The 12,449-nt window shown below is 35.3% G+C and overlaps 1 protein-coding gene across 6 annotated transcripts in view; it reads right to left on the bottom strand.

The window, feature by feature from the left end:
* The window catches only part of SGCG (sarcoglycan gamma), a 109,403-nt gene that overhangs the window by 40,955 nt on the left and 55,999 nt on the right, over positions 1 to 12,449 (bottom strand). For all 6 annotated transcript variants that reach the window (XM_032099429.1, XM_032099426.1, XM_032099428.1 and 3 more), the window contains one exon: positions 1,790 to 1,891. In XM_032099429.1, coding sequence (XP_031955320.1) covers positions 1,790 to 1,891 — 102 coding nt within the window. The remainder of the gene's footprint in view (positions 1 to 1,789; positions 1,892 to 12,449) is intronic.

Below are 12,449 nucleotides of genomic sequence, written 5' to 3'. Positions count from 1 at the left end.
CATAATGAAGGCATAAACTTGCAATAGGCTCCAGAGAGACAATGCACAGCAAGTAGATTTTCTGCTACATATTTTCTTAGCACTTTGGAGACCTCATTAGGTGAGAAAATCTGTTAGGAGACTGCAAGGAGAAAACTATTAAGGCAAGGGAGAAAGCTGCTTTGATAGCTGGGAGAGGCCCAGTTCTCCAAGACAAACTTAGAAAAAGAAAGCATAACAAATAAGTAACATTATGAGAATAAACACATAAATGACAACTCAGGAGATCGAGCTACAGGCAATTAAGCCTTTAGAGAGTTCAAATATTTAAAAAAGCAAGGATACAAACAAAAAACCTCTGATGAATTGTCAGTAGGGAGAGAGAAGCAGTAGCCTGAAGGCTCTAATTAATGCATGCAACTAATGATCATGACGGGTCATTAGACAGCTAAGCTTATATTAGATGCTGCCACACCTCTTTTTCCTATATTGTACTAAATGCATTAAGAGCTGAAAAGAATATTAAGAGAGCACAAATGGTAGCTTAACACTGCATAATGATCATCGGGAGCAGAGGGAGTTCTTTAGTATTAGCTGTGCTGGTCTTAAAAAGTTACATGTCTTACTGGATAAACAACCTCAGGGGAAATACATCTAAGCACATAAATCGTTTTCCCATTGCCTGTGAGGCAGAAAAGAATACAGCATAAGAAACTAAATGAAAGTACAGATATAGTAATGGAATTTCACTGTCTTAATTAAGAGCTGTTCCCGAAACTGGAAATACTTGTTGCAGAAAGAAAAAGAAAAGCTTAATATAAGTAAAATATGTTGGCATTGCTTAAATTTTAGTAATCAAGCATGTTAACATCATTCTGATTAATTTACTTGTATTTTCTCTTGCTACAGCAATAAAACACTAACTTTTTTCCCAGGTTCAGAAAAGTCTCACAGCTGGCTATTTCTTCTTGTTGATGATAATGTTTACAACTTTATTTTGTGAGACGTTAGACTATGGACAATAGTTCTGAAAAATATTTCTTTTATTGGCCAGAAGCAGATATCTCTCTATAAAAATTCACTGGAATAAGTTTCAGAGTTCCTCTGGATAATTAAAATTCAAATCAGATTCTCTCTTCCTTTTTCTAAACCCACTACTTCCATACCATTCCCATTCCCAGGGACATTTTAAAGTTAATAATTTTGATAAATATTTTACCAAGTATGGTATTCTTTTTTTACCTCACTAATAGTAACAACAACAAACTTTTTTGTCTAGGTAAACTAGATTAAATACTAAGTCCTTCCATTTAGACTTCTAGATATTATATACATAAATATATAAACATACCATATATTGCACTGTCCTTGAAATAACAAAACCAATATATTTTAGAGAAATCATAACTTTTCCATAGGGATCCTCTAATTTTAGAGATATTGAAACTATTCTGTAGTGCATTAATAAACAAAACAAGCAGTTTCCCAGGGAAGCCTATATTAAAAAATAATCTCAGTAAAAATAATGAAAAGCTTTCTATACACTCTTGAAGTTTTAGCATGAATTATATATGATAACATTTATAATTCCTGTTTGAGCTGCTTATCACATGCCTAAGAGATAAATGTTAATTCTGACAAAGCATCATAACACTGACCTTGTAAAGTGCACAGAAATATGTGTGTATACCGATATAGTAACACCCATATATCTTTACGGTTCCGTGACAGATGCCCGGACTTTGCTTAAGTTCAATTTTTCAGAAGTGCATTGATTTTATTTAGCATTATTGGAAGATTACCCACTTACCACTCTCGAATGGATTTCTTTGGCATAAAGAGGGAATAAGAATTCAGATTCCCCTTCCAGTCGAAGGCCTTCCTTTGTAACACGCAGGTGTCCCATTCCAGTCTGAGGAGAAGATGTGAGAATTATGCACATTTTATTATTGTTGCTGTATTTATTTTGTGTTCTTTTCATGAATTGAACATTTTCAGAGCTGCCTGCCTTGAGTCTACTGATAAATATACAAATAGTAATGCATTTAAAATTTTGAGAATTCCTTATTTTTTCCAGGAGTAGTTTTCTGTAAGAAGTTGCAAGTTTCATAAAGTTATTAAACTTGGTGCTTGGTTGTTTTTTTTTTTTTGGGGGGGGGGAGTGGAGTGGAAATACAGTACTACAGGCATTAAATTAAAAAGAAGTGCATTTGTATTGGCTGTGCTGAAATCGCTTTTGTACTTGCCTTCTAAAAATGTAATGATCAATAAACTCTTACATACGAGTACTCACATAAAACAGACCTTATATTAACATCTCAGGGTTCATACTATCAGTAATATAAGCCTACAGAACAGGCAAAGAAGGATTTTTATTTGCTTCCATTTTCAGCAATTACTTCTTTTAAATTAGGTTTTAATTAATTGGTTTAGTTTTTTCTCCTCTAATTGTAGGTCAAGGCTCTGTATCTCATCATTACCTTTTTTTTCTATTACCTGCTTCTCAGCTTTTTTAATTTCCTCATCCTTTCTTCATCATTCCCTCCTGCTTTTAGCCCAATTATTCCTTCCAGCTGATATCTTCTTTCTTTCTTTTTACTTTCTTTCATCATTATCATAGAATTTATAATTGAAAAATGAGTGAGGAATTACTTCAGTAAGTACATCTGAAGGCTTGCAGGCTTCAGCTGCAAGGTATTTCACAGGTATTGAGCTAATTTGTAAAGGATTCACCCCTCCCCTGACATAAAGAGTGACAGAAAACTTGCAAAAAAAACCCCCCAAACCAAAAATACCAGTCTTCCAGCTTAGCCACGTGAAAATATTTCAGGACAACTGCTGCAAACTACAAGGAGGAGGTGGAAGGGCTAAATAAAAACCAATAAACCCAAAAAAATATTTCCACTCCAAATAGTTTTCAGGTTGTTCTCCATGTAAGCAGAAAAGATACATAACAGGCCTCTGACTATACACCAATAAATTGTTCATCTAATGAATTATGCTTAGCGCTGATAAAAGTTATAACTGAAGAGATGGTAATTGCTTTCAAATATATGTTCTGACTAATCAGATTATATATGTATACATGTAATGCTATGTAACATATCAAACCAGCCTTCAATGGAAAATCATAGCTATTTTTTTAGCAGGCCTGAAAGGAGACAAGGAGAGAAACAAGTTTTGCCTAAATTCCATAAGGTAAGGAATATTCATTCACTCCACTGCAGAGTACAACTACGATTCTTCCTCAGCAAGATTTGCTTCAGGAAAGAGGCTTTTAGAACAGCTATTTATGGAATCAGGGTTTTTCAGTGCCAAATATTTTACTGTTTTGAAATATATAATGTACTGACTTTTCTCAGAGGAAACAGATACAGTTTCCAAATTCTAGATCATTGCAAAGCTTTTAAAAGTACCCAGTATATACTGAGACATCCCATAAGAAAAAACTAAAATAATACCTATGATGAGCTTTTATAATGACAATTCCTAGACAGCACTGACTGATTTAGAAATATGTCTTTCTAGTGAACACTATGGACAGCTTTTTCTAACCTGCAACACTCCAGTGTTATAAAGACACACAGGTTTTAAGACAAACACTTTTGAAAAGTATGATGTGAAATACCAGGGTATTCTAGAGAAATATCACCAAAAAGTATCTCCTCTTTTATTAACCAAATTCAGAGTTTGGTTATTTGCTCTGACCTCATGCCTTTTCCCATCAGGTGAAAGTAGGTTATATTAGCTATCAGGTTTAAACAGAGTTTGCATATTTTTGTGGAATATAAAGAACAAAATAAGCAGTATATTATAGAATAAGTACAAAAGATGACATCGACAAATTTGAAATTTAAGAAGGCAGAGCAAGAAGTAGCAATTAATTCTTGCTCTGAAGCAGACTGGAGAAAATTAACAAACTCCTGAGTGGAAATCTCTGTCCTGCCTTTGGCAGGAAGAAATTTTTAGTACAGACAAAAAAAAAAAAAAAAAAGACAAAAAAAAAGAAAAAAAAAATAATTTATGTGGAAAAAAATTATGCAATTTACTCAGCACACTCTTTCTAGTCGATTCAGGTTTCCCAGCAATGATTATTGTGAAAATGCTATATAGACAAAGAAATGGCTTTGACATAAAGAATAATATGTCATATGACAAAACTTAGCACTTTTAACTTATCTAAAAGTTCTTATTTTTTCAGTAAATCCAGTCATATCACTCAGGATTACTTTGTGTAAGTATGTCCTCCAGTATGCCCTATTTTTTTCATCAGATATTTAATTTAGGCATTGACACAAAGCTCACATTCTCACATATTTGCCTAACTGCCTCATTACCCACTCTCATTGACCACTTGGGAAGTGCAAACCCAGAGAAATTTAGATTTGGGTTATGTGCATAAATGACTATCTGTGAGGACTAACACAAACTTTGTAAAATGCATGCAAACAATAAAAATGTGGATTTCATATAATGATTCCCACTTCTATTACCTTTGTGACTGTAAACAATTATTATGTTCTTAGTACCACAATATTTGAGCATCTTAAGATTGTAAAAGTACTGAGTTATGCAGTATTGTGAGATAGTGGAATTCTATTAAGCCCCTTTTATAACTGGCAAATGGAATATGGAATATACATGGAATATAAAAGAGAGAGATTTAAAATAAACAACTACTCTAATGCACTGAGATCCAATGCTAAGTTCCATCAAAAGGCAGAGCATAATACACATAATGTTCTCTCAAAAACCACTCGACTCCTTACGTTACCAATTACTATTTACTGAGTATTGCAACTTCCTCAGTGATGAACAAACTTGATGCTTTCTGTTTCAGGGATTTGATTCTGTTCCTATTCAAATAATTGAATAAAAATATTTCTATTGACTTGAGGAAAGGGACCAAGTATCAGTTAGGTGTGGGCTTTGATGCAGTTATACAACAAACTATTGCTTAAGGTGGGGGTAAAAAGAGTGCTTCATTAAACATAGGAGATGTATGGCAGGTCTGGATTCTGGTTATTCTGATGCTGGTGACTGTCACTGCTTGCATTTGCTGGCCCTGAGCTGTAACACATTGTTGCACATACAGATATAGCTGAGACTCACATTTTGTAATTACTCAAAGCCCTCAGCGAGGCAGGGATGCAGCTGTACAGAAGGCAAGGATGAAATGGCATCTCTGTAGACAGCAATCAGGTTTTATTGCTGAAAGGAGTTGACTAGCATGGAAACTGCTGGCAGCTGCCAAACCCTTATGCACCAAAGACACAGCTTAGCTTTAGGGTTCACAAAGGTGTGACCAGTTTTCATTTCAGAACTGCTTGACTGATTCTAACTGGAGCAACAGGATGTCTTCAACTGCAGAAGCATTTTTTCATCATTTGAGAACTCCCCCAAGCAGGTAAGTGCTTGAAGAAACAGAGACAAGGCCTTCTACAAACAAATTCCATCTCTGAATCCTCATAAAAGCTCATCAAAAGACTCCTTGATTGAGATGTCCTAGTCTAAAAGACATTTGACATCTAGCTTCTCAGTGAATTATCTACACAGGGATACTCCAAACCAGCTGAAATGAGTAGCCACCACTGCAGAATCCTAGGTAAGATGCACTGTGTTGTGGAGTATCTGGATGGGAGGACCATATTGGATGTATTATCATTCTCTTGGACTCTAAACACAGATTCTAGATGACTAGGAGTGGAAAACAAGCAGAAGTAGCTCTAGGGCTCTTGCACTCACAGCGACTTGCTTTCAGGTAGCTGAGCCTCATGCTGCCTACGGCATATGGAACCAAAGGAGCATCAGGTGATTTATTTGGGATTAATCTCCCAATAATATGACAATGCAGGACTGATTCTGTAGGCATGTGGCCCTTAGAAACGAGCATGAGGCATGGGGAACATTCATTCAGTTTACAATGAGTATGTCTAGTCACCTAAATTCAATCAATAACTATAGCTTGTACTTTCCTACCAACATTGAAACTGATACACACGTGGGCTCACTATATTTGGTCAACCACTCGTCATATCATATATCATACCATATCACATCACATCATCACTGTTTCTGCACCTTCTCAGCATTAGACTCAAATGCAGTCCTCAGACTTCTCTGAATAAGAGAAATTGAACTTCTGGTCTGTGTATCAGCTAACAGCAGCATGGGATACATATTTTCTCCTTTTGGAGAGAGACCAAATACTGGAAAGACAGGCCGACCCATATATTGGCATGGTTACACCAAAAAAATTCTCAAAGTTGATTCAAATGTTAGTTTTAACACACATTCAATTCAAATCAAGTAGCTTTTGGCTCAGGAGTCAAAAGCATGTTTGACTTGCAGTATCTGCACCCTGAATATTCAACTTCTCCATATATTAAAAGTCCACACACGCTGTAGTGGCTGAATGAAACTGCTAATGACATTAACTTCAGAACAGAGAGGATGCAGCATTTCCATCCAGTTAAATCCTTTTCTTTCTTGTAGGATCCTTACATCCTCCTTCTAGGCCAGTTCAGTGAAAGACCTTGGCAAGTTCAGGCCAAGACATTGCTTGTTGTGCCCCAAAGCTAGTTCAATTAATGGCTTTGTAGATCCAGCTTGCACTGCAGTACTTCTTGTAGCAATTACTTATTTAGAGAACTTGCTTTGCAAACAAGAGTGTACTGTTTCATTGAGATAATGGGACTGTGGGTAGAGATTGTTAAAGAGCAATCAGCAAAACAGGATTGGTAATGAATCTGATGAAACTCTCTGTTTGACTTACAATATCAATTTTGGAGCTAAGTACGTGCTTGGTATAATAACATTACCGATGCCTCATCTCATTTTCAGTTGCGAGGACTCTATTTGCTGGGCTCAGACAGAGGTTATCTGACTCATCTGCTTAGATGACAGTGGAGTCATTTCACTGAAAGACATTTGTCAAATCAGAGCCCTTGGCAACAGCAAGCACTCCTGGTATAGAAGTTAAGTCTCACCTGGCTTAGGGCTAGATACAAACTAAAACACCATTTGGTGACAAGACTAAAAAGTGGGTAGGTAATATTTCATGATTTAGAAAAGTAGATTGCCACTTTGAATTCAACAGATTTTTAAGAAAACAGCTATGAATTATGCAAATTATCAAACCACTGACGTTTGCCTATTTTTATAACATTTCTTTCATAAAATAGGATTCATATTTAAGATGCATACTTTCAAGATATTTTCAGATCCTCTTTTATCTTTGTCCTGATATACAGAATAACAAACTTCCTTACTTAAAGTATTAATTAAAACAGGTGTTACTCAGAGGAAAAAATATATTCTTAAAACAGATTCAGTTCTAGCTTCATTTCCTTGTTCAGCAAGGACCAAATTCTGTCTTTGGTTCTGTATCAAATAATTAAATAAATAATAAATAATTTAATAACAAATAAATAAATAAATAAAATAATTTAATTAAATAATTTAAATATCTGCACAGATATTTAAAAACATCATTACATCTGGCATTACATCTTCTGCGTTAGAAAAAAGACTGCTACTCCCACTGCTACATGTATTTATTCAGGAATTAAGTTTTTATAAGTTGGGTAAATAATTTTATTATATTAACATTTGTAATTATGCAACTTAGCTAAAAAAATTGAATTAAATAGTTTCCTTTGATTTGTAAAGGTTGTCAAAAGGATTTTCTTAAATCTAGTTCTTAAACTTGCATGTACACTCTAATCTCAGAGTTTTTGTAACTCTTGATCAGTATCATAAATTATTCCAACAGTACACTTTAAACAAGTGTTCCTCCACACCATTTAACATACATGATTTGATTCATAATATAATTCAGATTAACCAAATGTTTTAAGAAAATACATTAAATTTATATGAAAATACGTATCACTACTGAAAAATCTTACTTTCTTTGGCAACAGCTTCTGCAGTATCTCAATATCTTTCTATTCAACTATTACTCTTTGGAAAAAATATTTAAATATTCACTGTCTGATAGAGACAATGGGAATGACTGTAGCCTGATTGGAGGCAAGTTGTATTTAGCTTAATACAAAAGTAGCAAAATACAGCTGTTGAGGATTATTCAGAATAGAAACTATGGAATGTTCATGTTCTGACATGAAAATTTGGATGAGAATTTCTGAAAAATTAAATAATTTATTTCATTTGAGTATTAAGGTAATGCAACCTTCTCAAAATGGCAACTAACTATGGAGCACCCACTATTAATCACAAAATGCACGGAAAGGCTGTACAAGTCCACTAATGTATGTCTTTAGTGAAGAAGAACTCCTGCTGTAAGTGTTCTTTACTGTACATTTTCACCGTTGTCTGGTCTAGTTTTAGGTGTTCCAAATGATTGAGCATCTCCAATTTAATAAGACATACTATTACACAGTCTACTAAGTCTCGCTGTCAGAAAGTGTTACCTGATTTTCAGTTAAAATTTTGCTTTCTCAATTCATCACATTCCTAGTTTCATACTTTTATATTTCCTTAAGTAATTCCCTCCATCTTCAGTGCCTGAATTTATCAAGTGCTTAAGTAGTTGTTTACACAAGTATTTTATTTCAAAATCAGGTTTTTTTATTTCAAAATACATGTAGCATTTATAGATTTAGACCAGTATCATTATCAGCCAACTAATATGTATATATAGTAAGATTATCTATAGTTTGCTTTTCGACATGTCTTATTAAATGAACTACCAACAAATTACTATTGCCATACAGAAAACTTCAAAAAATAATTTAAAAAGAATTTTTATTACTTTGTCAATATTGATTTTTAATGAGAACCCTAAAAGTTTAGAAAGGTGTTATGTCTGTGATAAAAGTTTCTGGGAACGGCTACACAGGTAGAGTACTCACTAATTAAGCCAAATGTCAGTATTTGGAAAACCCTGTGTTTTTTGTATAACTGTGGCAATCGCCCTATTTATTCCAGTGCCAGAAATTTATGTGCATAACAGAGAAACTAAAAGCCCACAATCTACCTTAAATGCACAGAAACCCTCCCAGTTCTCATTGCCTTTGTCTCATGTCCAGATGGAGTGCAGGCTAAATATTTGTCCTGTTCTTAGGAATAACCGTGCTTAGGATATGCATTGTTGGACTGGACATTGTGCGCTTGGCCCTCCACAGAGCAAGTTACTCCCTGTGACTCAGGGGTTATTCTAAGGCTTAGTATTAGGACTTGACTTTCTTCTTGTTAGACTCAAACCCAAGTAAGGTTTGATATGGATGGCAGGAGAACTTGATACGGATGGCAGGAGAACTTGAGATTGAGTGCAGATTTGAATTATGCTTGACTAACAGTGCATCTAAAATTATGAAGACCTGTCTACTCCTCTTACACTGTGCTTAAAATTTTTGTCAGAGGAAACTCCACACTGAAGAAAGGCAACTAGTTATTCTGGTGAACACTGTAGTTGCATTACTATCTGTCCATATCAATATGAAATACAGTGCCATTTCCTTTCTTATTCCAGGAGACCACGATAGCTGGGGCATCCACTAAAATCCATGGAAAACATGGGTTTCTCCATCAGAGGCTAAAAAAAGTTAGAAATAATCTTTGGCACACAACTCTTCCTGGTGTTATGATAATGTAGCAGAACCTAAACAACACAATAACTGAATTAATGAAGGGTTTCTGAAGAAGATTTGCTAGAGCATCAGGAATGGTAATCATCTGATCAGGCACATCTTTCACACTTGAGTTTTAGAGCACTAGCATGACAATCCTGGACTAGGGCCAGCATGACCTCCAGCCTGAGCCTTGGAAGGATTGAATGGGTACCCCCAAACTGGTATAACCTGCTAATTTAGTGTGCAAGCATTCTGTCACCTCTTCCAAGTCGTTGATAAAGTTTTTGAAAAGGACAAGACAACTGCAATGCTTACTACTGCCCTCCATGCAGACCACAACACATTAGCATCTACCTTCCAAGCCCGACTACCCAGGCAGCTCGTTTTTTTTTATACTTACTCATTTGTCCACTCCTCATGGCTGTAATGTTCCAACTAGGGTACAGGAATGTTTTGAGAGGGAGTCAAAAGCCTTGCTAAAGTCAAGGCAAATGCTGTTTTGTGTCCTCCCAACATCTGTAATTCCAGACATTTTATCATAAAATGGCAATCAGATTGGTCAGGCATCATTCACCCTTGGTAAACCCACGGCCTCTTTTTTTAAAGACAAGTGCAATACTTACATTCCCCCAGTCAGCGAGGATCTGCCCAGTCTCCAAAACTGTTCAAACATTGCAGAGGGTGGCTTTGCAAGAGAATCAGTTCTCTCTGCACCAATGGATGCAGACCATCTTGTTGCCATTTGCCCTTTGTAATTCTTAACTGAAGCTGAGCTTTGGCACTCCTGACACAGAAAGCCTGACACATTTCCTGGCCCAGACAACGTTTCCAAATTTCTTCTTTGTAGCCTGTGTCCGCTTCCAACTCTTCTATACTGCTTTTTGCATTGAAGCTCCATCACAAGTAACCTGCCTAGCTAAGCCAGGATATTTAACTTCCTGAGTATCAGGACTGATCATTCCTACATTTGGAGGATACAGTCCTTAAACTTGATCAAGCTTTTTGGGGTAACTTTACTTTTCAGATCTGGCTTCCATGGGATCCTTTGAGTAGCAGATCCAGCTGTGTGCCACCTTTAATTGTCCTATCCAGAAGTTATTGCTGACACCCTCTAGAAATCTTCATTGCTTCTATCCTGCCACGCATGTCTTTCAGCAGATACCAGAGACATTGAAGTTCCCCTCTTTCAGACCTACTGGATCTTCAGAATTGTCCACAGGACATCTAACATCCTTGCAGCCCTAAAACCCTTAAGATTCTTAGTTTCTAAACTCTTAAAATTAGCAGTCCCCTTTAGTGCTCAGAAAGCCTCATTATGTCAAAAACAGAATCTGAAATTTCCATTATATGCAAAAGGTGATATGTCATCCAGGGGGAAAAAACCAACCTTTTTTCAAACTGATTTTCATGCAAAAATAATGCTAGTTTTTAAATTACTCTATTTCACCTTATCCACCAAGCTCAAGGCATAATTATTTGAATGTCTTCTCTGAAACAGCTGAATATAATGAATTCACAGGTTTCTTCTCTCATCCCCACAAAAAAACTTGAGACCCTGTCCCTCTGAACTCCAAGAGAGAAAAGGAAAAAATGAATGAGACACATCTGATACCTGTGAATTAATGTGCACAATTTGGAGATGCTCGTATGTTTTTTAATTGGGGCAGCATGAGAACAGGAATATATTCTCTGTTCAGGTTGTTCTCTTTTAGTCTAGCTTTTATGAAATGAAATGAAATGAAACAATGAAATTCTGTTCAATTTAGCCATCTACATTTAATGCTGAAAGCCTCTCAAACAATAGAGCTTAGAAAAGTTTCTGTCTTTCATCATTCCAAATTCTCACAAGGAGGTCAAAATCTATTCATCCTGCAGTATATCTACGTCTGGTTCACGTTCTCCTTTATCAGCTTAGCTTCTTTGCTGGTATTTATCACACTGTCTGGTTTTATGGGGGTTAAGGCAGGACATCTGTGCATGGATTAATTCAATGCCAGAGCTTCTTCAAGCTCTGTTCATAATTTCATTATTATTTTAATCTGGATTTCTGAATAGACATAGCATGTGATTTTTGTATACTGCAAGTTATTACTTAATGAAAGAGTCAGGGATGCTTTATAGAAAAAGAGAACACTTTTTATACAACAAAACAAACTTTGATGTCTAAATAACAAGTTTGTCAGCTCTGAGTGGGCTTATGAACGGGCTGTGCTATAGAACCATGTTGATCAACCACTAAAGCACCAACGCCCCTATTACTGAAAAACTGTTTTCCTAATAAAATTACATACTGCAGTCATGGTATGTTTAAAGTTTTCTTTGAGCATAAACTCTCTTCAGGACTCTACTATAAAAAAAAGTATTTAAAAATGTTTGTTGTGTTTTTTCTAAATATGTTTATCAACCTTAGTGAGGATACAACTTGTTTTTTGTATTATTTTACAGAGAAAAAAGCTGTTAATATCTTATTAGCTATCAATATTTCAATATTGTTAAGAGTGATATTGTTAAGAGTGATCTTAATGTATTTTTTTAAAACTAGGACCAAATGTTTTTAAAGTATTAGCTAAAAAGACAATATTTACTGTGACTATTAAGCATAATAAGTCCTATAATCTCTACACAATAGACCTAAAACATAATTAATAAATATAAGTGTTATCACAGTTGACAGATTAATATTTGCCAAATAACTGATGATTGCATAGGATAATATTTCACAATTACTTTTAAACTCTTCCCAATCATGGGAATGCTTAATAAGTGTGATATACATGAATCAACTCATTTCCTAAACAGCAAATATTTGTCAAGCTTGGAACTCAAGAATCATAAAAATCTAATTCTGACTCTATATTGATACCTCGCTTTTCA

The sequence above is a fragment of the Corvus moneduloides genome, chromosome 2 (assembly GCF_009650955.1).
Source record: "Corvus moneduloides isolate bCorMon1 chromosome 2, bCorMon1.pri, whole genome shotgun sequence".
Classification (NCBI taxonomy): Eukaryota; Metazoa; Chordata; class Aves; order Passeriformes; family Corvidae; genus Corvus; species Corvus moneduloides.
The sequence above is the reverse complement of the archived record's forward strand: the minus strand, read 5'-3'. Positions and strand labels throughout refer to the sequence as shown.